The sequence below is a fragment of the Haliotis cracherodii genome, unplaced genomic scaffold, assembly GCF_022045235.1.
Source record: "Haliotis cracherodii isolate W230 unplaced genomic scaffold, xgHalCrac1.p SCAF_5, whole genome shotgun sequence".
NCBI classification, from domain to species: domain Eukaryota; kingdom Metazoa; phylum Mollusca; class Gastropoda; order Lepetellida; family Haliotidae; genus Haliotis; species Haliotis cracherodii.
Window position 1 is genome coordinate 59859180 of NW_027266308.1, and position 27760 is coordinate 59886939.

General features: G+C 39.9%; 1 protein-coding gene across 1 annotated transcript; it reads right to left on the minus strand.

Annotated features, from left to right (window-relative positions):
* Positions 1-11124: 11124 nt before the first annotated feature.
* On the minus strand, positions 11125-19490 carry LOC139443423 (cell division control protein 42 homolog). Its single transcript, XM_071224412.1, has 3 exons — positions 19278-19490; positions 14429-14487; positions 11125-13196 (listed from the first exon to the last, which is right to left on the minus strand). Exons 1-3 carry the CDS (start codon positions 19414-19416, stop codon positions 12804-12806), a joined length of 591 nt encoding a protein of 196 aa, XP_071080513.1. The 5' UTR covers positions 19417-19490; the 3' UTR covers positions 11125-12803.
* Between the last annotated feature and the right edge of the window lie 8270 nt (positions 19491-27760).

Below are 27760 nucleotides of genomic sequence, written 5' to 3' on the forward strand. Positions count from 1 at the left end.
CCGCCCCTAGAATGATACAAATATGGTACAAGGTACAACATGAAGGTACGGGTGATACCCAATGTTAATATGACACGTAACGTTAGATCCTGACATGAATTAAGAACAATGTCTGTTACAATCTGTCGGAAAAAATCCTGTGCTGAAAAAAAGATTTTTAATTCATCTCAAATAGACTCTTGCAAAAAATACTGATCCTAACAAAATCACAATAAGTGATAACAATAAATCTTTACATTTGTATAAAACACATAAAGCTATATACAAATGTAAAGCTTTACCTCTATTAGACTTCCAACAATGCTAGTCACTGCTTTCAATGTAAAGTGTTTTGAAGATTTATTTTAAAACAACGGTGATAGTTTCCTCATTTCTGGTTTGTTCGGATATTGAAATATATTTTTGTTGTGTTTGCTTGTTTATTTGTTTGTTTGTGAGACACTGTTTGGACTAAAACGGAGACAGCTCGAGCGTAGGTCCATATCAGTGTGTCATGGCGTGCTGTGACAAGCGTTATCAAAGCGTATTGTACTCCCCGGACTTCCTGTATACACCTGTTGTTGATGTCCGTACATTTAGCCCTGTATCAATCAAACGTCTAATCACGTTCATCAAAGACCAAAGAGAGGCCAGTCTGGACACTGGTGTGGTCAGTTAAGGGGGCTCTGGGAAGGGCGCCTGTCTATTGATGACAAATTGCAACGCAACCGCATTCCAATCAAGATACCAGTTACAATAGCGGGACGTAGCTCACCTTTCTGCGAGGGCAAATCTACCAGAATGTCGATAACTGCGGGAACTGCATGTATACTGAAATATCTTGAATGGAGCTGCTTAATTTATGTAATAAGTAGTGTCTGCCTGTGATAATCGGTTTCCCCAAAACAAGGAAGTAAGCATGGGCGTTTTGAAAATACCAAGAAACTCAATTATTGTTCGAAATTCGTAATTGGAAATCGGATGATAGCCCTAACAATTAAGTACGTTTTCAAATGAGTTTCCAAAGCTGTGATACTTAATACTCGGAATATTTTTTTTCTACAGGAATCATTCCAATAACAGTGAGTGAGTGAGTATGGTTTTACGGCACTTTTAGCAATATGCCAGCAATATCACGGCGGGGGACACCAGAAATGGGCTTCACACATTGTACCCATGTCGGGAATCGAACCCGGGTCTTCGGCGTGACGAGCGAACGCTTTAACAACCAGGCTACCCGACCGCCCCTCATTCCAATAACCTAATACCTATACGTGATGTTTATGTTATAGAACAAAACATGGCAACAATGCTACGGCGTATTGTTACGGGTCGACTCCAAATTGATACAATAACTATGTTTACAAATCAAGACAAATTACTGCAAAGTAACTACAATTGCAGTTCACAATAGAGTGGCAGTACAGAAATTCAACGGTAGTACAGTTATAATAGCAGTAAAAATACAATAGCAGTGACAATAGCAATTAACTCAATGATAATAATTCACCTAGCAGCAACAGTGGTCAAGCTATCCAAAATAGGCCAGGCTGGGGTGAAAATATAATCTTCCCACAACCTCTTGATGTAATGTGCACTTACCCAGTTATATGGTCTTAATACTTTCTACAAAGTTCCATACCACGCTGGATTGGCCTATAGCTGTTTTAGAACATTCCAGGTCACATTTGACTCCAAAAGCATCCAAATATAGGAACCTCTACACCACTTCTTACATTAGATACGAATATATTCCTGACAACTAATTAAAACACAAAGTCATGAACTTTGACTGAACCTACCAGAAACACTTTAATAGAATTACACATTTGTTTTAAAATAAATATTACACTGCCATAAAACAGTATTTAAAAACAACCTGATTAAAAAATAATGAAAAACATAGTTCGGTCAAATAATAGACGTTACATCAAACGTAGTATTATTTGGAACAAATACTCATATATGTTCTTCAGCCCCCCTTATGATTTGTTTAAACGTGATAGAAGGCTCCAGAACAAAACTGTAAAATAAATAGCGTTTTGAAAACGAAATATTCCCCCGAGGCGTACCTTCAGTCACAAGCTCTCAATCATTTATTTCTTTGGAAAAATTCTTTATATGATCGTTTCCACAAGTTTCCCTAAAACGACTTCGTGAAATGAATGGAATGGTCTGTGGTATTCCTTCTGTTTAGCGTGAACTGACCTGTTTGACAAACAATCTACACACTGACCCAGAATTTACAGATAACCGATCTGATTCATTCGTTCGGACAGAACATCTGAGGTAAGGATATCCTAAAATGATGATCTGATTGGCCAGACGACCGACTCATCCCTCACCTCGGGGATCTTCGTGACCTATTTGTTCTGCTTTGACCTACATTGTTGTGACGTAAGTCCGGGCGACAGACAATCGGCGCATACCTGACACGCTCGCTGATTGTATGGGAACTGTACAGGGGAATAATCTCTGTATGGGAACTGTACAGGGGAATAATCTCAGGGGCGATGCTAGGGGAAATTAAAATGTAAGCAAACATGTTGTACATGTTTCTTAAAACACTTATAACGTTTGCCAAACACAGGCCAAACACAAGCAGGCCCGTGCTATATGTTTAAAACAGTTTTATCACAAAGATACGTACCGGCCATTCTGGACATAGTGTAAGTGTGGAACAGTTTGATCATTGTGATCAAACCCAGATATCCTTTAAAAAACTAACGCAACAAACAAACACAGCCATATCGAACATCTCATGAACGACAATTTTCACACGGGTAGACCTTCAAATTGAATGTTTTGTATAAAATGTATTCACAGTAAACTACGGTTATAACGAACTAAAAGGGACCACTAATTTTAGTTTGTTATAACCGTAGTTCGTTATAAGCATATATACAGCATATACACAGCAAATGAACGGGCCCAAAAACAGTTCGTTATATCTGTCAGTTCGTTATAAGTGTGTTCGATATAAACGTAGTACTGTATTTGTTTTTGTGGCGATTTCAAAGTGTACTTGGTACTTATAACCAGACTGCCTGGATCGTTGTAAAAATAAACTATCAGTCACTGGTTCGTCTGGTCCAGTCGGAGCCTCGATCATTTAAAGGCCGTTGTGATAAAACTATTAAATTGCCTACTGTGACATAAAACAACATTCATTCTCTCTGTACAGGTGATTGTCTCGGGCAGTTCCAGGAAGTTGGATTACAGTGTCTCAAGTCGTTATCTGATTCAACTTTATGATGGAATTCAGTCTACAAGTTTACCGTTACCTCATTTGCTCTAGATGTATGGTAGGTTTTCTCTCATGGCAGAGACCTCGACTAAACCTGGAGTGAGTGAGTGAGTGAGTGAGTGTGGTTTTACGTCGCTTTTAGCAATATTCCAGCAATACCACGGCAGGGGACACCAGAAATGGGCTTTCCACATTGTACCCATCTCGGGAATCGAACCCGGGTCTTTGGGTTGACGAGCGAACGCTTTAACCACTAGGCTACCCGACCACCCTTGACGTAAAGAGGGATTCAGATGGTGGAGTCTTCTTTAATTCATCTATTATAACGTATTTTTCAGGTTCCAGATTTTCTTCCTCAGATGGCACTCGGCTCACCCCAATCTCATGAGATCGGGGTGAAACAATGTTGGAACTGGATTCACTAGTTTCGCTCGTTCACATGATTTTCACATTACGTATTACTTTATATAAATGTTTTTTAGATATAAAATGATACCTAATATGCATTAAGCGTTATACATCTTTTACTCATACTATGAAATGGTTGGTTGGTATGCTGTTTACAGTGAACATAGACAACATCAATGTGATGACCGAGGTTATATGTAGATAACGGAAAAGGCCGAATGGATCCGAATGCCTCAATATCAAGCTTACAAGGAATGGTTGAACATAAATTGTACATCGTAAACTATAATCTTTAAGGAGATATTTTCAAGACGCACCTCTGTTGAAATCGACAGAATTATAATATTCTAATGTATGTTGATAACATTGAAATTGTTAAAAGTTTGGCAGTGTTTGTATTTCATGCAATGCAGTTAAGAACAATAGTGTTAACGTGTAAGTCATGCACTGCTAGCTGCATTTGTAAATTAAGATGTATGGGCCAATGACCTACATTCAAGCAGAATAAAGATGATGATGATGATGATGATGATGATGATGATGATGATGATGATGATGCATCCCCATCAACGAGTCTGGACCAGACAACCCTGTGATTGATATCATGAGCATCGATCTACGCAATTGGGATACGATGGCGTGCACCAACCAAGTCAGCTAAGCTGACCACCCGATCCCGTTAGTCGCCTCTTACGACAGGCATTGTCGCCTCTTTTGACAAGCATGGGTTTGCTGAAGACCTATTCTTACCCGGATCTTCACAGGTCTTAAAGCACTGAATACAATATAGGGGGAAGAAAATACACTCTTGAAAACCGGATTTGACCGAAATATTACAAACGTTAGCAAAGCAATGATTACGACGATATCCGTATCAAAAACGTCAAAATCGAATGATAATTCCTTGTTTGTTTCATTTTAGCCGCCATTAAACATGAGTGAGTACTTTCTTTTGCTGGGCAGTTTATATGGTTTAATTAAAACCTGTCCACTAATCCCACCTTATACACGCTATATATACATATCCATATTCACACCGTTTACGATATGATTTTGTGGGCCGATGACTTGGAAAAAAAGGAACTAATATCTGTCTGTTTGTCAATCCTCGCAACGGGAAGACGGGTGACAGGGTGCTTGTAGAGTATGTGTAGCATGTATCAAACTGTAAAATGCTGTTTAAAGTCTCCACGTGTGCTTGACAACACTGCTTTGTTGACAGCACCAAGTCAACTACTAGCGGCACGTGTGCAGCACACAAAACGTTCATTGTAGGAAAAAACAGACTGGATTTCTCTTGGACTGCTTTTATTGAAAACGGATCATTAATCTCTTAAATTATACAATGCAATGTAGGTTATCGTATCATTATCTATGTAGGTTAATAATATGTTTATTGTACCTATATCTAGCGTATTTAATAGAGAGTAATTTAAACGCAGAAAGACTATAATTTTAAAGCCACGCTTACAAAACAATTATATTTTCTACTTACAAAATTGTTTGTAAAGAGGCACGCTTTTCTCGTAATGATTCATTAGAACACATGTCATTATTTGCAGAGAAGTATTTCTAAAATGATGTGTTCCTTAAACCGTCATTCCCATGCAATTGATGCTAAAAAATGATACTTGTCACAACAAAATGAATATAATTACTGAAAAATATATTAACGGAACATAGCTCTTACTCCTAAGATCCCGGGGGCTGTTTGGCAATCTAATGATATATCATGTCAACTGCTGTTTCTTTATTTGTTTATAAAAACGTTGTTTTCGTTTTTTAACGCAGCTGTGTTTTTCTCGCTATAAAATTGCATTGTCGTCTTTTATTTTTCTCATCGCTATAAACTATTATTTGAAACAGGTTTATTCAATATATAGGCCTTATATAAGGGACATGCTGTGCAGTGTTGTTTAGTTGTCTAGACAGGGTTCCCTACTCGTTGGTTTGACTCCCTGATTCGCCCTGACTGCGATCCATGGTCTGTCGACTTCATACCAACGCTCGTCCATGTCACCAAACTGCTCCACGTCTACAGCTACGCCCTGAGACTGTCACTATGGGCTTATTTACGTCGAGATAGAATTGCCCAAAGTGGTTGAACCCACCTCACTCACCCAACCATTAGAAGAAGAAGAAGCTTATTTACGTCGAAATAGAATTGCCCAAAGTGGTTGAACCCACCTCCCTAACCCAACCATTAGAAGAAGAAGAAGAAGAAGAAGAAGAAGAAGCTTATTTACGTCGAGATAGAATTGCCCAAAGTGGTTGAACCCACCTCCCTAACCCAACCATTAGAAGAAGAAGAAGAAGAAGAAGAAGAAGAAGAAGTTTATTTACGTCGAGATAGAATTGCCCAAAGTGGTTGAACCCACCTCCCTAACCCAACCATTAGAAGAAGAAGAAGAAGAAGCTTATTTACGTCGAGATAGAATTGCCCAAAGTGGTTGAACCCACCTCACTCACCCAACCATTAGAAGAAGAAGAAGCTTATTTACGTCGAAATAGAATTGCCCAAAGTGGTTGAACCCACCTCCCTAACCCAACCATTAGAAGAAAAAGAAGAAGAAGTTTATTTACGTCGAGATAGAATTGCCCAAAGTGGTTGAACCCACCTCCCTCATCCAACCATTAGAAGAAGAAGAAGAAGAAGAAGAAGCTTATTTACGTCGAGATAGAATTGCCCAAAGTGGTTGAACCCACCTCCCTAACCCAACCATTAGAAGAAGAAGAAGAAGAAGTTTATTTACGTCGAGATAGAATTGCCCAAAGTGGTTGAACCCACCTCCCTCACCCAACCATTAGAAGAAGAAGAAGAAGAAGAAGAAGAAGTTTATTTACGTCGAGATAGAATTGCCCAAAGTGGTTGAACCCACCTCCCTCACCCAACCATTAGAAGAAGAAGAAGAAGCTTATTTACGTCGAGATAGAATTGCCCAAAGTGGTTGAACCAACCTCCCTCACCCAACCATTAGAAGAAGAAGAAGAAGAAGTTTATTTACGTCGAGATAGAATTGCCCAAAGTGGTTGAACCCACCTCCCTCACCCAACCATTAGAAGAAGAAGAAGAAGAAGAAGCTTATTTACGTCGAGATAGAATTGCCCAAAGTGGTTGAACCCACCTCCCTAACCCAACCATTAGAAGAAGAAGAAGAAGAAGTTTATTTACGTCGAGATAGAATTGCCCAAAGTGGTTGAACCCACCTCCCTCACCCAACCATTAGAAGAAGAAGAAGAAGAAGAAGTTTATTTACGTCGAGATAGAATTGCCCAAAGTGGTTGAACCCACCTCCCTCACCCAACCATTAGAAGAAGAAGAAGAAGCTTATTTACGTCGAGATAGAATTGCCCAAAGTGGTTGAACCAACCTCCCTCACCCAACCATTAGAAGAAGAAGAAGAAGAAGTTTATTTACGTCGAGATAGAATTGCCCAAAGTGGTTGAACCCACCTCCCTCACCCAACCATTAGAAGAAGAAGAAGAAGAAGAAGCTTATTTACGTCGAGATAGAATTGTCCAAAGTGGTTGAACCCACCTCACTCACCCAACCATTAGAAGACGAGGAAGAGGAAAATTATTTTACTTTGGTGTCACATATTGCACATGTCACGTATATATAGTTCATTAAAATATTCATCATCAAAATATCCGACCAGAGGGCCTAGCTCAGTAATAATAATAATAATAATAATAATAATAATTATAAAGATATTGTATTACAATCTTGCAACATTGTGGCCAAAATACACATATATGTATATTAATATAGACGCACAAAATCAGTCACACACCAAACATAACATCGCATCTCTCCTCAACTACTCACATCATAGGCGTACCTGTCATCCGTCCACTTAAAGAGAGGGAAAATGATAAGACCATTCAGTTTCGCAATGCATTCAAACATTGGACAACTCCTTGGTGGTATCGCTTAGTTCTAAGCAAAACATTTATACAGTTTCACTTCGGCTTTCTTGGTTATTTTTCTTCATTATCGTGGTATGTCAATATTATGTTCACAAACAGGATCGGTGTTCAGCGACCGTGACTCTGAAACTAAACAGTTTTTAACTTAAGGTCACCGTGACATGTTTGCACTGCTAAGCCCGGAGACAGAGTGTGGTAGCTCCGGGCTCAACGCCCTAGACGTGTTACAGTCATACGTTACGTACCTATTGTGATGCACTGTCAACATAGAAATATTTATGTTCTTAGACTGAACGTTTCTTCGAGTAGTGGCATTAAGAACAGTCCCTGGCGAGATGTTAGATCATCAGGATGCCACGTTAATGCAGTGATTTGCTGAACTGCTTTACTTAAAGGGGGCAGGCTTGGTGAACTGGTAGACCAGCTTTTCATGCAAGCCATTTAAAAACCACTTAGCTTGTCCACTGAGATTTTATAAATTTTATCAATTTATAAGTTAACCTAATTACACAGAGAATTCCAAACGCAAACTGGTTGAAACAGCACGACTTTCAACTGAAAATTAAAATCAGCCCAAAACAGACCAACCTTAAATGGGTGAGTGAGTGAGGTTTTACGCCGCTTTTAGCAATATTCCAGTAATATCACGGGCTTTGTACCCATATCGGGAATCGAACCCGAGTCTTCGGCGTGACGAGCGAACTCTAGGCTACCCGACCGCCCCCAACATTTAATGAAAACATAGTTTCCCGTTTAAATCTACAATGTTGTGTCGGTTATTTCGCAACATCTTGCTTCCACTGCCGTCATCACTCTCGTTCTTTATTGAACCTAACGGGTCGTCAGCTGTGCGGAACTGAATTCTTCCGTCGAGTGCTTCGCTGTACTAAGTGAACAAGCATGCAGTACCATTTTTCTTGGGTTTCCTTTAAGGCCCGACCCGTGAAGATTGCGGGGTAGAATAGGTCTTCAGCAACCCATGCTTGCCGTAAAAGGTGACTATGCTTGTCGTAAAAGGCGACTAACAGGATCGGGTGGTCAGGTTCGCTGACTTGGTTGGTGTCATCGATCCCAATAGCGTGGATCGATGCTCATGATGTCAATCATTGCATTGTCTGGTCCAGACTCGATTATTTACAGACCTCCGTCATATAGCTGGAATATTGCTGAGTGCGGCAACATCAGCAACATCAGTGACTCACAGCGTCACTTCGGTCACATGAAGAAAAAATTATATTATAACTGTAGCGGCCATAAAATTTCCGAGTCCCGTGATGAGATTCGAACCACGGACGTTCTGATGCGAGGTCGGACGCCTTGTCCACATGACCAGAGAGGTTAACTCCGTCAGCAAGCTGACAAGGTAAGGATGTCATCTGTGGGATGACTCCACGCACTGCTACATAACAGTACATAAATAATTTTTATTTGTCCCTTTAAAAAGCTTTATAAAGTGGACTATGACCATCTTACCGAGGCATGGGAGTTACTAACATAAAAAGTCCAGTTTCCACCCTTGCCGATCTAGTTTGGAATTTGCAGGCTCGATCGTAGCGCCACCAGTGGCTTTTACGAGTTGTGACCCTTCTATGTCCCTCCGATTGACCAATCAGATTCCATCTCCCATATCACTTGCATTTTCTTCAAACAAAATGGCGGCGCCCAGTCAAGACGATCTGATCGATAATCAAGATCTATATTGTAATACAAAGGGTCTTACCTCGCGAAGTGCATCAAATCACTTGAGCACCTTGATTAAAAACATGAACAAAATTGCAAAATATCTGTCGACGCCCAGTTGGCGGTAAACTTTGCTTTGCAAACCCTGCAGTCGACCGAAATCCGCACGTTGAAATCCATGTTTTTTGCGAACCGGATGTTGATTTCGTCTCACGATTTTGATTGGACTATGCATGAACACGTTAGTTCAGACAAAATGTAACCGGCATTCCAGCCTAGTTCGGCAAGGGTGGAAACTGGACTTTTATAGTAAGTTAACTCCCTTGCGTCGGGAAGATGGACTATGACAAGTCTCTATTCATGAAAGCCTATTCATATTTCAGTTTCAAACATGTTCAAACTAACGGATGAAACACTCCTCGGTTGTGGTCGGAATGTTACCACCTCAGTATCAGGGTCGGTTTTTAGCCCTCGGTTTTACTTACCCGATCCCAGCTACAGAGGGTTTTAAAATTCTGTAAAAAACTAGGAGTGTTTTATCGTGCACACATTACTCACAGTCAATTTACGAAAGAAAATGAAGAACACTGTACACGATGGCGAGGATCGTTCCGCGTACAGAACAGAACAGTACTGTATCCACTCAAGCCTATGTACATTTGTACATAGAGGCTAGGAGAGTAACTTATTTGTTTGCGGGTAATTTGGTTCAAATGCATTTATTTACATGCCGCATCCATGTAGACAGAATATTGCTGACTAGAGCTAAATCATTATTCATTCATTCATTCATTCGTTCGTTCGTTCGTTCGTTCGTTCATTCATTCATTCGTATTCGATTTTACGTGGAACAATGGATACGTATTCCCGGCGTACACCGTAGTCTTTGTGTGATGGGCTGGTTAATGTATTAATGACATTATAAGCGGGAGTGAGTTCGAGTCCGGACTGGGCAAACCAGTATTTAAAAACATTCACAACATTCCACATAGTCGAGAAACAGACCCATTGTTCATGCCCTGTATATTGAATAAATGAGTGAGTGTGGTTTTACGCCGCTATTGGAAATATTGCAACATATCGCGGAGTGACGCAAAGAATTATCTTCACACATTGCACCCTAATAGAGAATCGAACACTGGTCTTCGGCGTGTCGTTACTGTAACCGCCAGGTTTCCCGACCTCCTATAATTAATTAAAGCATCGTTAAGTCTGGTGGGGAAAGTTATTTTTTAAAATGCTTCATCACAATCAAATGTACGGTAAGTGTGCCACGCCCTTGCATGCAAATTTGAGAAATGCCTCTCGTTATATCCGCGAAGTATACACGACTTTGTGTGCTTCGGCAGGAACAAGGATTTGCTTTGATTGTTTGTTTGTTTGTTTGTTTAACGCCACACTCAGCAATATTCCAGCTATATGACGGCTGTCTGTAAATAATCGAGTCTGGACCAGACAATCCAGTGATTCACATCATGAACATAGATCCACGCAATTGGGACACGATGACATGCATCAACAAAGTCAGCGAATCTGACCACCTGATCCCGTTAGTCCCCTCTTACGACAAGCGTAGTCGCCTTTTACGGCAAGCATGGGTCGCTGAAGACCTATTCTGACACGGATCTTCAAAGGACTAGGAAGCGTCTTAGTGACATGTGCATTGTTCTCCCCTCAGCATCTGAATTGTGACCACATGACCTCGTCACCACCACAATGGAGATGTTCGGCAAGATTCTCGTTTCTTTGAAGGTTTTGGGGCCAAAGATCGACTTATCCACGCACTCATGCTGTGATGAAGTCGTCACAGCTCGCCCATTATTCGGAGCGAGGTTTCTCTTGAAGGCGGGTATTTCGTGAATGAAGACAAATTCTACCACTGATCATCGATAACAATTTATTGTACATCCATTACAGCACAATGACACATACGTGTGTCCATCACATGTACATTTCTACAGCACTCAATTAGAACAAATACAAATAAACCCCGTTAATCCGGACATGGTTAATCCGACCACCAATTTTATATCGGGTCTGGAACATGGGAACGTTTACCTACAAAAGGCTAACGCAAAAGTGGTTTTTTTATCCCGGAATATGTTCATCCGGGATGTTTCCATGACAACCACATTCTCCTGATTAATGGGGTTTTGCGTTTTGTGAAAGACTTTAGGTACCCTGATGAGACAACGTGAGACTATACTAACAGGAAACGTTGCCAACTTCTTAACACCACAGGAACACATCGGCCACAGTACACAACCAATTACACTGACTCTCTGGAATGTGTTAGAGGACAATGCTAATGTATGTCATACGAGGCTGTAAGGTATTGCATTAGTAGTATATGGTTATAAGAAGTGTATGATCACTAGAGTAGGACCTTTATAGTCCGGAAATCCTGATCTATGGACAAGTACTTTTGTAGACATCTACCCATATACAAAGGAGCACCACTAACCTCGTTAATCCGAACGATTTCACTGTGAACAGTACCGTCCGGATAAACGAGGTTACCCTCTACGTGAAATGGGGTTGTTAACTCCAAGCCCTTAATTACAGGTATGTAAGGTTCGACCATATAAGTTGCTAAGAGTCAACCTTATTCAAATACTGCAGATGTTAAACAAGCACAAAGCCATAATTTAGCAAATAAAGTTTTAAGATTAAGTATTAAGAAATACGTGTGTTAAATTCTCGATTGGAATGTCAAGTTGGGGCCGCTGGTGAATCAGGCCACGATATGCACTGTAGATACATGGGGCGTGGTTCAATGGCAAACACGAGCACTAGGAACATGGCGATAAGAAACAATAACCTAAAGACACCTCAGAACTACAAACAAAGGTGGTATAAATTACATCACATCTTCTCAAGCATGTAACGTATTTAACGAATGTTTAGATAGTTGGCATATTCTATTTCAACAGGCACTCTTTTCATTTACAGGTGTCTTGTCAGTTCCAGTTTTAAGTTTGAAATTCATTGTTCAGTAAGACTGTCTCTTCTTCAGGTGATTGAAACGGTCTTTCCTCTCATGACGTCATGTGTCAGTTTTAATGGATGCCATTTATGAGCATATAGCTGTAGTTTACTTCAGCGGTGTTCGGAGTTTTGTATTTCAATTCTCTGTAGGACGCTGTGATAAGTCATTGATGTCACGGAAGGATATGGTGTGTCCTGCACGTCTATATCAGTCACGTGCCCCTGAAGTCATTGTTAACAACGAGTATCACACAAATGAGTCAACTATATTGACATTCTCACACAATTACAAGCGCCAACATCCTTCCCTCATTTCTGACCCGCGTCATTCTTGGGTCCATTATTTTCATATTCTTGAAACCAGAGTCCAATCCTTAACAACAACGTGTGTGCAGCAACAACAACGTGCAACAACAATGTGCAACAACAAATTTGGCAAAACAGAGATTCGAAAGTTCGAGGTCACTTCCGGTTGAGCTGCCAGTCCATATGCGCCTGCGCAAAATGGACGAAGAGTTCTGACATCCTGGATGACGCCATGTTTTGTGACGCAGATTTCATCTTCTCTCGTTCACTTCTCGTTCTTCTTAAACAGCTGCTTGAAGCTTCTCCAAAGCTTCCTCTTCTTTTTAGGACACACTGCGGTGGTGAGCGCGCCATGGAACACGTTCTTCAAACCGTCCCCAGTCAGTGACGAACACTCCACATACGCTTCAGCACCAACCTTTCTTGCTAGTTTCTTAGCCTGACTCAGGGACACGCATTCCCCGGGGTACTGCGCATCATCCCTCAGATCCGCTTGAGTACCGACAAGGATAAAGCGGGTTCCGGGTTTGAATTCCTTCAGTTCTGGGATCCATCGTGTCCTAACGTTAGTGAATGAGTCTTGACTGGCCACGGAGAAGCAGACGACAAACACGTCAGTGTTGAAGTAGGACAAGGTGCGCAGACGGTCATAAGTTTCCTGAAATGATGAAAGGAATTCGATAAGTCTTCAAAACTACCAGTTAATTAATTAATATTAACAGTTATCATCGATATCTATAACATATCCCTTTCATCAATTGTTAGAGTGAGTGAGTATGATTTTACGCCGCTTTTAGTAATATTCCAGCAATATCACGGCGGGGGACACCAGAAATTGGCTTCACACATTGTACCCATGTCGGGAATCGAACCCGGGTCTTCGGCGTGACGAGCGAACGCTTATACCACTAGGCTACCCGCCGCCCCCTCAGTTTTTAGAAGCACAATGAAACAATACTGCTCGTAGAATGATGTACATGTACTTTTTTTATAAACTGAAAATACAGAAAAGCGGAAAAGATGACCGGCAGAGAAAGTATACACCCATGTTTTACGGTGGCTAAAAATTAAACAAAAAAGAAATGGTCGTTCGATGGTGATGGACTTTAAGTTTGCTGTGTTTCGGTTACTGTTTTCAGCCTAATCGTGTTGATAACATTTGTATTTTTGGGGTATCTATTTAAAAAACAACACGTACTCACAAAAATAGGTCAAATATATTCCGTACAGGAAACATAATATTTTTAAGAATCATGAATGCTTTGTTGAAAAATACATATTTTGTTATTGTTTGACAAAGACGTGTACAGTGCAGAGTTTCCCATAGGCGGATGAGAAAAATATGTCACAGGCATGACTATTACGTCACAAACAATAAAAACAACTATTACCTAACAACCGTGTTTAAGACACCAGCACACGCTATATCGGAACGAGGCTCAGTGACCTTAGCTATTCAACGTCTTACAACGAGACCTTGTTATAACCATCATTATCACATCACAAAACGTGTCTCCGTGCCCCGAGGACACAAATTCATCTTTTAAACTTTTTATTTCCTCGTCGCATGACGTAAGACTAATCAGAAGCGTGACCAGATGGTCCAGCGATTATTTACCTGTGTGGGATCGCTTCCGACTGTGTTTTATAGCCTTGAATATTTTATTTTGACACATTTATGGTTTTTAAGCGCAGATTCCGAACACATTTGCCATGAATAATTTCAAAGGCGCCGACTTGGCGCTAAAATTATTCACTTATTCCAAGACAACACCGACCTTCTTGTTGGCCATCTGTGTATTCCCTTATAAAACTAATTCAATGAAAACGTATGTTTGCTCTAATATTTATATATACAGAAGGGGGCGTGTTTGTTTGGAATCTACTGACCTGTCCAGCTGTGTCCATAAGGCAGAGGTCATAAAAGCGGTCGCCAAGGTCAAGGGACACTGAAACACAAAAAAATACATTACTGGTTTGGCGATGTATACATTACGCACTTAAGCGACATCACAATCATCATATTGGTTCGAATCCCGTTTCGCCCCAATTATGTTTCTAGGTTTGTCAGCACCATACCCGTACTCGTTTGTTTCAACGAAATGGTAAACGTCTGAGACCTGCATCACTTCGGGCTTTCCTCCCACATTAAGCTGACACGCCGCGATATAACTAGAATAATGTTAAAAGCGGCGTTTAACCCAACTCACTCACTCACTATAATCCATCACAAAAAAACGGAATGTACTCGTAGTGAGTCATGCACTTCACAACAGATGTGGCAGTGACGCATGGCTGTTCGCGTGGCGTATACATTTAACGCTAGTCCTGATCTCGTAAGTCACAACGGCTTGAATATAAACTATTCAGTGCACACACAATGCAACACGACACCATATCACCTGCAGGCCTGTGTATATGCATACATCAAAGTGAGACCTGTTCAAGCTGTGACGACGTCATGCATATATATGATTTATGTAGTTTACCTGTAATCACAGGTAACAGACTCCTGTTTACACATTCCGTCGCCATCCTAACCCCTGATTACAGGTAAGAGACGTGTGACAGGTGTGTTTGTCAAAAAGCTGGGTCCGTGCTCATCATCATCCTTTATCGTAGATACCAACGTATGTAAGTGACCTTACAGGTGATTGTTATTTTTCAGATTTTTTTAGTCACATGATAAGTGGTGAGCTCGTATAAAAGCTGTTTCTTTCAACACATAGACTTACTGGAGCGCCAAGTTGTTTATATACACCTATTATTTACTTGCAAACTACTTTTCTTTGACAAATTAGTTCTAATATTTTACCATATTCGTCATCCATGGACGCGATATGCCTGTTGGACTGATGCTTATAATAATTACTTTTATAAAACAGAAAAATAGAAAGAATGCCAATTAGTACCAATATCAGAACGGAACCCGACGTGGAATCATTTAACGCCGCCCGGCTACAATTAACAAGCAAATTATTTCAATTCAAACCCAAAGTTGTCAACGGCTGACTCAAAGCGTTAAACAGCGCTACATCCTCTCTTTACAACAATATGTAATGTATCTTTTCATTCTTAGGAGTGGACATACCTCAGTCACGTGACACAACATTCCGCTAAATCACGTGACGACTTATACACGATTCGAATTTGAAAGCATGACCGGGTTACGAATAAGAAAGATGCTAAGATATTACATATTTTGGTGCAAGAGGTTTCCGTTCATAACGTGCAATGAAAATTGGGCTTACGCACATACCAGAAACATATTCACTACATGAGGTGCATTATAGTCTAGGGATATGGAAACGGTTATTAAACATAATCATATTTTCTTTTGTGGTCCCCTAATCGTCAAACAAAGAAACCAGCGTTCCGCGAAACTAATTCTAAGCCCTCCGTCTTTATCTCTCTGAAATTTCGGCCTGTCTCGCCGCGTCGTTCCGCTTTAAGAATGCCAGTTTTGTATTAACCATGTCTGAGTTTTAAGTAAAAAAGTCGTTAATAGGATATATATTACACAAGCGTCATGGTCTGAGGATGGCTTTAGAACCGATTGGGTATTCAGTTGCCATATGTACATTTTTTAGTATTTGTTCATTTCGTGTAAATGAAATCCTGATGCTATTGACATGTAGATGCAAATGTAGAATCTTGGTCGTGTCACTCACATAAGAATGTGGACTTTGTATTAGTTATTCAACGCAGGGTGGTAAGTGTCTCCTTAGACTTAGAACAGAGCTATTGACACACACGCGCAAATGACCCGCTGGTGGAACTGACACATTGGTGTCAATTTCATTTGATTGGGTCCAGTGATACAGAGAAGATTTTTTTGAATTTGAAGATGTAACAGAAATTCGTTGATACGTGACTGATTATGAAACTGTTCATGTTAAGTATTCAGTGTTAAATTGGTTTATTCAGGGTGATATTATTGCTTATGTCTGTAAAACCATGTTTCCTAGTGCATACATCGGGTGTATATATCAAATATGCTAATGAATTAATTGAATCAGGATGTGATTCGCGTAAACATGGGTGATAAATACACCGGCCTGCGGATGAAACTTATGTGATTAATGGATTTTAGAGTAAGAGAGCCTGACAAGCAACAATATTCACCTTTATATTTATAATGACCATTTTCCTTAAAGCAAATCATCTCATTGAATCTTCAGAGCCCCGTTCTTACAATAAAATATTATATTTGCTTAAGTGGGATGACTGTAACTTTTGGTTCTTCCGAAACGTCATGTAAACGCCTAAACAGGTCACACATTACGCCCGGAGGTCAAGGGCCAGCACTTCATTTTTCAGCAACGCCCCGGGTGTTAGCTTTTCTTGCGTGGCCATTCGCTGACCACGAGGGGACAATCGGGGAGCAATGTCACTGCCTAGACTCCTGGCATATGAAAACAATTACGTGGTCTTCAACCTACAGCGACCTCTCACGTATCACGAATAGCTGGGTGAATAGATGAATGTAAAACAAAGCGTACGAGGGAAAGTTACGTCATGCAACGTGCTCCGGAGTGGATGTCGGCGTGAACGCTGCTTGTACCTAACTTAGATCCTTCGGAGGGGGGAGCAGTCAAGGTGACGGTGCTACTCATGTTGGATTAACACAGTGAGAAATGACATAATCGATTTTACGCACTAAGCATAAATAGCGTCGGAGGTAGAAGGCAACCTTGCCGTAACCCTGATTTAAACAACAGTATATGTATTTTTGTGTGAACTGGTGGCTCATATGACCCTTGGCTATGGGATAAAAGACATTTTGTACCCTACATTTACACCACTGAATATTATGTAAAGGAAATTTTACACCTGTGTAGTGCAACAATACAATTCAAACAAGATACTCTGTACTGTAAAATCATATACGATAAATATACAGTACCGTGTCAATAAGCTGGGTTTTAACGTAAGCGTTTCATATACCATACGCATACGCGGGTAAATAATGACTAAATTCGAAAGATACACAGTACAGTGTCAAGTATAAGATGGATTTTAAAGAGAAACTGCAAGGAAATTCATCTTAATCTGGGCTTTTAGTTTCAGAAAATACCAGTGTTGGGGGGATTACCTCGCACACGTTACCATACAAAACTTCCCATTATGTGATCTTGCAAGCAACAGAGAAGTGTTTCTATTAAATAGTAATACTCGGAGGGATACGGCTTTAACACCTGCACGCCTTCGTGTTTTCATAACTAACAAGAACACTCGTTCTTCATTGTCCCGGTAATATCACAGTAAGCACAACCGGAAAGATTCCAGCAGCGACCTCGCACAGCTCACCTACTGGATTCGTTTGTGTTCTTCATTACCCTATTCAGAAAAAGAGTCTAAGAGACCACAGGCGAGAAATAAGCGGATTGAGAGACACTGGGGATGTAATCTTCTTATCTATTATGACCATGAAGGGACAACGCTGACTTCGTAAACACTGTGAAATGAGGCAGTTGGTGTATGAAAGTTTGACATTATCACACATATATTTTGTCTTTTTATTATAGATATTGTTTTCTTTGTTTTTATGCTGTTTTTGTTAAAACTAGTCTCAGGCCCTAGAGCATATGTTATAAAACATTCACCTCTTTCTAACAGACTATAACAATCCCTTTTTTAGCTTTAAGAAATTTTAAGGGTTTCTTTATAGACTACGTTTTATTAATGTTATACATACCTTATTTCAGGGATTGTATATCGGTCTCACTGTTAGGCTTATTTTTAACAATAACTTTGACGCTGTTCCCTGTACAATGACGTGTATACACATCTGAGCTTACAAATTGATTAATGTTATCAGTTATTTCACAAATTTAAGAATGCAGACATTGATTGTAAAAATGGGAATTAGATAAATAACTTAGTATTTTTACAAAACTTATAGATGCGGAATGTATGAGGAAAGTCGGAACTCTTATTTTTTCAGAAATACCGAATCAAATAACGAACGGGCTAAAACAACATGTACAACAACGCGCTTAGAACAACACAGTGATCGTTTGAATGTTAGTTCTCACTTGTCTGTCAGTCAGCTGTCAGGGAGGAGTGTTGTTATTTGATCTAATTAACAACAATCAGTTGACGTATGGGCTTGTTTGTCAGTTTACACTGACATGGAAATGTTGCCATAGTTATTGTCTGAGAGAAATGTGTTTATTACTTGGTAAACAAACGGCGAGACATAATATCAGGCAACAGACTGTCACTAACTGACGTCAATAGTTTCAAATACTTTAAGAAAAACAATTTCATTCAGGTCCTATTTTTTAAATAAAATTATATCAAACACTACAGTTAAAAAAAGTACCTTATATGTTTACGTATATACCAAATGCCGCCACAACACTTGTCTGATCAGATATGAACTATTAATAAAGTCTAGATTAATTTAGATAAAGTTTTCATCAAAATCATCTTTGAAAGGCATTTAGAATTGATACACATAAGGAAGAGAATTTATGGATGTCAACTTCTTTATTACGAGGAACACATCGTTTCGGTGTATATGATTACTCCTTCATCAGTTGAATGATGACGGGTTTCCATTCACCTGATGAAGGAGTAAGCATATACTCCGAAACGTTGTGTTCCTCATAACATCATAATTGATAAAATTATGTATTCCAACTGCAAAGCTACATTAAACAATCGAAACTTGTATCAATGTACACTGGAAACGATATTACAATGATAAAAAATAAATAATTTTAAAACTCACCAGCGTAGCTATCGAAACAGGTCGGTATATACTCTTCCAGGAACCGTCCATCAATATACCGGAGGAGCATGCTAGTTTTCCCTACTCCTCCGTCGCCGACAACGACACATTTAACATCTCCGCCGATATTAACAACCATGATGTAAGCAACGTCTCAGACACCGATATATTTCTGCCTCGTGCGTCTTCTGCCGAGCTTGTATCTACTGACTCAGTCGGCCGCCTGTGAAGCGGTTTTGACAAGCCCATGTGACGTCGCGGTCACGTGACAGTAAGAGGATCTCGGTGTTTCCTTTTCTATATTTAGCACCCGGTGAATTATTCTGCTTTTGACTGAGGATTACTCACAGTGTTTGGGTCTGACTTGTATTTTACCCCAATCAGAGAGTGTCCGGTTATTAGAAATGGCGACAGGGTGTGTGCTTCGGTATTACTGCCAATTAGTGTTGGGGAATCAGTCATTTCTTGATTTGTATTCCCTGTGAGCGTACAAACACGAGTTCAGTCATTGTGTAATGTATTACATGTAAATAGCTCCATAAACCGCCATACTATATTTTTCAGTTGAGAAACTGTCTTCCAAACAAACAAAAAGAGTTATTTTGTACATATACCATTTTTCAAATTTCGTATATTTCTCAGGCCATTAAAGTTATGCATTGTCGTGTGTCGTTTTTTCTGTGGTCTTTTTAGGAGTGTTCTGTTCAGAGGTCCAGGGTCCTACGCTTTCTTAATAACAATTGACTTCTATGTGGATTGGGTGCTCATGACGTCACGATGGCGTGGATCATTTTTCATGACTGACCCAATATAAATAAACAATTACCTAAAGTAATCCAAAAGGTTTTAAGTCAACTGCTGGGCAGTAGAAAGTATACACCCATGTTTGACGGTGACTAAAAATGAAACAAATCAGAAATGATTACTGGTATTCGATAGTGATGTATTTGATACGGATATCATAGTTGTGTTTTGGACCTTAAGTCTGCAGTGTTTCGGTGACTGTTTTCAGCCTAGTAAGGGTTTTAATAACGTTTGTAATTTTTTGGTCAAATCCAATTTTTAATTGTAGACTTTCTTTTGTCCGTCAGTGTATGTTGAAAAAACAACTACAATGGAAGCACAGGGGGTATATAGTAATAGATAATTATGAAATGCATGATATATCCATTTCATTTTGGAGGGAGGTGATTGGTTATGACAGAAAACAATAGCGAATGTATGAACTGAGGTTACAATTTACACCATTGACAAATTAACAAGCTGGAGGCTTTGGGAAAGTACCAGCTTCCATAGTTGTTTCATATTGAGATAAAGCTAGGCAAAAATAAAAATTATATAGACGGCACTCTCTTTATTTTGAAATTAGTGACGCCGGTGCAGATTAATGAACAAATGTGAAAGTGATTAAGACGTTAGCGTGTTGGTTGTCTGTGTTGTTAGTCAGATGTCTGATGTTTGTCTGTAAATCTGTATATTTACGTGTCATGTCTGAGAGGTAAAGTGGCACACGGTCCAAATAATGCCGGCACGATCACGTGTTGGTTCTGTCCTTCATTTTTTACACTAAACTGCTAAATTAATGATCTTCATAAAAAATTGTTTATTAACAGTGTGTAACGAAATGTCGCTAAAGTACAATGTTTCTGTTTGTTGTTTAACGCCGCACTAAGCAATACTCCAGCTATATGACGGCGGTCTGGAAATAATCGAGTCTGGACCTGACAATCCAGTGATTAACACAATGAGCATCGATCAACGCAGTAGGGATACGATGACATGCATCAACCAATTCAGCGAATCTGACCACCCGATCCCGATAGTCGCCTCTTTCGACAAGCATAGTCGCTTCTGATGACAAGCATGGATTGCTGAAGACCTATTCTTTCCCGGATCGAACCCTAGTTGATACAAAGTATATTGTTGTTGTTGACATTATTGATTGCCAATCAGCTGTAAAGATGATGTCATGTACACGGATGTTAACTTGTAAGTGTTTGACAAACTATGAGTTACCTGCCGCCTTTAGTCAAGTGACACACACCTCTCAATCTGACTAAATAACACTGATTGATTAGCATCGACTCTAATTAACAACTGTCATTAAAGATTCACGCGGGTGGTGACAGCGCAATTAACACAGAGATAATTAACAGATTCCGTGATGATTTAATCACACCTGTCACATTCGGAGTAGACGACACTGAAATGTAGTGACAACAGTGATTACACACCACGTTCATCTCATGTGTATTAGCGAAGACAGCTGTGTCTTTCGTCTCTACCAACTTAGTTCAATGTATCTTAGTATCAGAATGTTCTGATAACTGGTGATAACTGGTGATAACTCATTTTTATGTATATGTATGTACTGTGATATTTCTCATTTTTACTCATATGTATGTGACGTCCTGCGTGTCTCGTAGGCCATAATGGCCGGACACTGTACACACTATTTGTGTATTTATATTCTCATTGGTGTACAGTGTGTAACACATAAATAAAGTTGTTGTTTTTTTCTTCGTCTTCTTCTTCTTCTTCTTCTTCTTCTGTATTATTCAGGGTGGTGAGAGGCAGACCACACACTATCGTCTCTCAACACAACACCCTACATGCTTAGATGTAGCTAGCCTTGCTCCAAGGCTGTTCTGAAAGAAAAGTCCATGGATGTGTAGTAAATGTATCCTTAATAAGTCTAGACAGTACACTAAGGACTCCAGTCTCATATAGGGACAACTTGTTATTATTTATAATCTAGAATTTATTATTTAAACTGATAATTATTGCCTTAGAGACTTGTGCATGTCATTGTCGGAGGTAATTACTTCTCATTTACTCCTTGTTTATTATTATGTTTAGTTAAATAAATGAAATGACGTGTGTTAAACGTGTGTAAACTGCCACTGCCACTTTTGGACCCGTGAAGGTCCGGGGTAGAATAGGTCTTCAGCAACCCCTGCTTGCCGTATGAGGCGACTAACGGGATCGGGTGGTCAGACTCGCTGACTTGGCTGATGCATGTCATCGTATCCCAGTTACGTGGATCGATGCTCAAGATGTCAATCACAGGATTGTCTGGTCCAGACTCGATTATTTACAGACCGCCGTCATATAGATGGAATATTGCTGAGTACGGCGTCAAACAACTAACAAACAAACAAACAACAAACTGCCACTATTGATGTTACTACCACTACTACCATCACTACCACAGCTTCTCCTACCACTGCTTTCTTTGTCTTCTACCACACTTATTATTATATACCACTACTGCTGTTAGACTAACGCTAAGTCTCTGAAAATGTATAATGTTGATGGAAACAAACTACATTTAAATTGAAAAGGAGCCCCAGTGAGATTGGGGGGAAACCGGGGTAAATCTAGACTTGCTTCATTTAGTGCCAGAGCATTAAAGTAAGGGCTGGACGGATGGGAAAATAATATGATTTAGGGACTGTGAGACAGACTACTATCGTTTTTATAATTATACCCCAACTACTACTAGCAATAATAATACTAAGCATAAATACAAGATTATAACTGATAGTAATAATATTTTGATAATTCTCAACGATGTCTCACGACAGTCGATTATGCAGCTATTTCTTTCTCTTTTATTATCTGCGTCTTAAAAGTTAACGGGAACCTTGTCACTCAGACAAGCGGATACCCTGACGCATGTCGGTGTTGTCAATAGTGAAATGTTCAAGTGCTACTGTTATGAGTGATTCAGTGACCCAGATTCGTATCTAGGTCACGCGCCATAGAAGGGAATCGGCGCTAACATAAGACATATAAGGCTACCCGAGCCGGGTAGATCTGCATTACGAGGTTTGGGTGGCATATCAAATGGAGACAAATATTCTTGTATTGTGTATCATAACTATTTATATATTGTGATTCAGTTTTGACATGTTACACAACTTGAGATTAAGCGTTAATATCGAACAGATTAAAAGTATTAGGGTGAAGATCGGAGGATTAACTCATAACATTAGTACACCTGTGTGGCAAAATCATTCTCGTGTATTAGATATACATTGAATCGCGGATCTGGAAATATCACTTTCATGAATAATCTTTGTATTGACTTTGAATGTTCACCGAAGCCACAGACAACATAATTATTATGCCTGATGTTTATAGTGCTAGCCCACTGATATATACCATGCCGCAGTTAGTGAGTGAGTGAGTTGGGTTTAACGCCGCTTTTAACAGTATTCCAGTTATATCACGGCGTGTCAGCTTAATGTGGGAGGAAAGCCCGAAGTGATGCAGGTCTCTGACGTTTACCACTTCGGCGAAACCCACGAGCACGGGTATGGTGCTGACAAACCTAGAAACATAATCGGGGCGAACTTAATGCCGAGCGCAAGGCAGGGTAACAACAAGTGCCATCTTTTAACGTCTTTTGGTATGACGCGGCAGGGAATCGAATCACCGACCTTCCACTCTCCGGGCAGATGCTCCTAAGTTCCGTGTGCGGTCTGGTAGCCTATTGGTTAAAGCCTTCACTCGTCATGCCGAACCGGGTTCAATTCCCTAATTGGGTTCAATGTGTGAAGCCCATTTTCTGGTGTCCCCTGCCGTGATATTGCTGGAATATTGATCCAAGCGGCGTAAAACCATACTCACTCACTCCTAACTTCCGGATTGAGATTCTGTCATGTAATTGTTTGAGGTAAGAAGGCTCGGTATGAGACATCAAATAATATACTGACCACATAACCCACACTCTGACCATACCCGTAGCTACCGCTCTACCCACTTGGCCACGGAGGCGGTCTTCAAACTTTGTTTAATCATTCGAATCATTCTAAACCATAGTTTGAACATGTGATCCACTGAAATAAGGTGCCGAAATTCACGTTGCGGAGTAGCGAACCTTTGCAGCATCAGGATCCAATGACCCGGGGGTTCGAATCCCAGATACGCCTGATTATGATCCTTCGTGTGAGGACCATATTCACACCCAATGGTTTCATCAACGTGGAAACCCATGGTAGAACTGAAATACATGCTTGTCCAGGGTTGATGAAAGCAGGTTCTCTTTAACCCGTGAGCTGTCCAAGTAGTTCATCTGTAGCCAGTACCATGTCCGCCCGTACATCACTGTCCGTCCTACACGTGTATAGCCGTGTGGTACTAAGCACGTACAAGTTTATGCACGTAACGTGGGTACAATGCATACATTTAGATACATTTAGCTACATCAACCCATTTCCTTGCCAGCCTGAACCGAATCTGATAATAACACATTCTTGTATACGCGTGTAATGTGGTTTGTGTTATGAAATAACGTTACTTTGTTCCATGCATTTAGTTGCCCTGTACTTATGCAGGTTGGGTCAAAGGATAGTGGTTGTCTGTGTATGGTATTGATGAAAATCATTGTGATTAAGGAAGATAATATATTTATGTCAACTTCTTTATTATGAAGAAAACAACGTTTCGGGGTATATGCTTACTGCTTCATCAGGTGATATGCTTACTCCTTCATCAGGTGAAGGTGTTAGCATATACTCCGAAACGTTGTGTTCCTCATAATAAAGAAGTTGACGTCCATACATTTTCTTCCTTGTTTGTATCGCTTCTAAATACTTTTCAAAGAAGTTCGTTCGTTCGTTCGTTTTGTTTGTGTCCACTTTTATTAGTAACATGCTATTTTAATGGCCAACCTCTAAATGACAAATGAAAAAAAGGTGGAAAACTTATACTACATATAATACTTGAACTTGTAATATTGAATTACTTAGCTGAATACAATCGGATCACAAGCGCCAATTTTCATAACTGACTTTGTACATATCGACCTTTGCTCATGGTTCAGAAATCTCCAAAGCATTACTCTGAAATAAGCATCATCTTCGTAACTTGAGGATTACTAATCGATAATTCTGACACGACCACATGCATCGCGAGTTAAATACAATACTATCTAATTAATAGACACAAAACATGTCGATAAATAACCAATCATTAAAATCCACCTGACAGATATACGATTGTTTGTTTTAGCCTAAGCTGTCCATATCTTGTCAATTTCATGGCCTTGATGTCGTTGCACCTGTCAGGATCGACGACTCCGCTTGTTAATTACATGCAAATAAACAAGGTTTATCGTAAAGAACGGCTGTACCGGGGGTCAACAGACCGGCAGATGATCTGGGTCTGCTGTAATTAGTTTCAGTCTGATGGTTGTCTGTTTTGGTGCTCAGGTGTCTGGCGTGTGTCTGTAAATCTGTGTATTTACTTTTGATGAGACTCCGTGTCTGCATTTAACCCAAACAAACGTGTAACGATTCACGCCATTCGCTATTAAGTCTCTTACACTCAGTTAGACAATGATATTTCGGTGCAAGAAATCTACACTAAAATATAATTATATTTTATATAATTATTATTCTATCATTTGGTATGACAGTAATATCTACCACGAGTATAATGGGGATAACAAATAATAGAATAATAATTATGAATATATAAATAACATAGAAACAGTTCCTTCTTTGACAAATTGGGGTCAGGGTGGCCCAGTCGTCTCAGGCACCGCAATTCGCTGTGCAGAGTTGCGTCCCTTTGGCAGGCCAGGAACTTATGATCATGGGTTCGAATCCCGGTTTGCCCCGATTCTGTTTCTAGGTTTGTCAGCACATACCCGTGCTCGTTGGTTTCACCAAAGTGTTAAACGTCTGAGATTTGCATCACTTCGGGCTATTCCCCCACATTTAATCTGATATGCCGTGATATAACTCGAATACTGTTCAAAGCTGCGTTTAACCCAACTAATTCACTCTTTCAACAATTATTGTGGCGGTTGGGTTTGATTCAGCACATGGGTACAATGTGTGAAACCCAATTTCTACTGTCCCCCACCGTGATATTCTGGAATATTGGTGGAACGGCGTTAAACCTTAATGGTTTGGTTTGGATTGTTTGCTTTATAACGCCGCACTCAGTAATATTCCAGCTATATGACGGTGGTCTGTAAATAATCGAGTCTTGACCAGACAATCCAGTGATTGACATTATGAGCATCGATCTACGCATTTGGGATACGATGACATGCATCAACCAAGTCAGCGAGCCTGACCACCCGATCCCGGTTGCTGAAGACCTATTCTACCCCGTAAACCTTATTGTCTCCAGGATTTCTTTGCTGAAAAAGCTCTGATTAAGATTGCAGTGCGGATGGAGTGTTCTGTATATTTACAACTTTTAATGCCAGTAAATTGAACACCATAACCATATTTTGCATCTTAGCATAAATTCCGACTTCATTTGCTATGGTTTGATTTCACTCTTCTAAATATTACCATAAAAAACTCGTACAATTAACGTTTCTGTCAACAGCCACCCACGGTGTAATCGACAACACTGTCAACGTGTCAATTTCTTCATCAATCAATTACCCCATTGCGAATAAATGCGCATTTTTTCACAATCCTTTAGTTTGATTGTAACCCAAGTATTTCCGGTAAAAAGCTACAAACGTCTAACGCTGAGTATTTGCATATAAAAATCTGTAAGGCATAAACAAGTATATCTGTCACCTGTCATCGTCCACCACGATGCGTGATTTCCCTGTCAGTGACTGTTGTCAATTTCACGTCAATCTCCGCCTCGCTGTGTATTGACAGTACGATTATGTGGTCTGGTGTCTGCCCCCGGCCTCGATAGGAAATGTCAGAAGCAACTATCACGTGTATAATATGGTTATGAAGAATGATGAGAATGTCACTGTCGGGTCTCTGATTCCAGGCCATTACCTGGTTATATGGCATACCAGAGAATCATCATATATCTACTACGTGCATTTGAAGTCACGCAAGCAATTCGGTCACCGTATAAGATACATATATCGGTCATTGTGCGTAATAAACATTCACAGACATACGCATGCTAAGGAAATGCATGTACACAAATATGTTCCGAAATTTATGTGTACAAACACCGTTGTGTCGAAGTTGAAGGGACCGACGTAAATACTTCGAGTTATCGGTTCGACACAACCGAAAATGATAAGGAATATGCAGAGGCCAAGCTTTTACTTCGTGATTACCATAAGTTCGACACATCAAAGTTCGAAACAAGGGTGTTTGACTGTATTTATATATTGAGACGGTCGGGTCCGAAGAAAGGGTTCGAGATATCGGTACATTCGAGATAACGGGATTCGACAGAAGAAAGACATTTCATGGCTTTAAAGGCCCCTATTAGGGGATTTGGTGGTCAGAATGACCGTTGTATATGAAACATACCTGAATAAATTTTGACCTGGTTGTTCACAATATCGATCATTAGGCTAGACTCGATTACTTTGATATTTCCGACTATGACGATCTAAGGCAACATGGACACTATGAATATGACTGAAAAATGTCTTAAAAGGTTGTGAAATCCTGATCAATATCTCTTAAGTGAGTCACTTCTAAATGACATTCACAGACTTCATATATATATTGTTTCCCTTTGTACATAAT

Coding starts and splice junctions, on each gene's coding strand:
- LOC139443423 (XM_071224412.1), bottom strand. CDS start 19,416: ATGGTTGTTAATATCGGCGGAGATGTTAAATGTGTCGTTGTCGGCGAC. Junction 14,488..19,277: donor CTGTTTCGATAGCTACGCTG/GTGAGTTTTAAA, acceptor TTTGTGTTTCAG/TGTCCCTTGACCTTGGCGAC. Junction 13,197..14,428: donor TTATGGACACAGCTGGACAG/GTCAGTAGATTC, acceptor TCATCATTTCAG/GAAACTTATGACCGTCTGCG.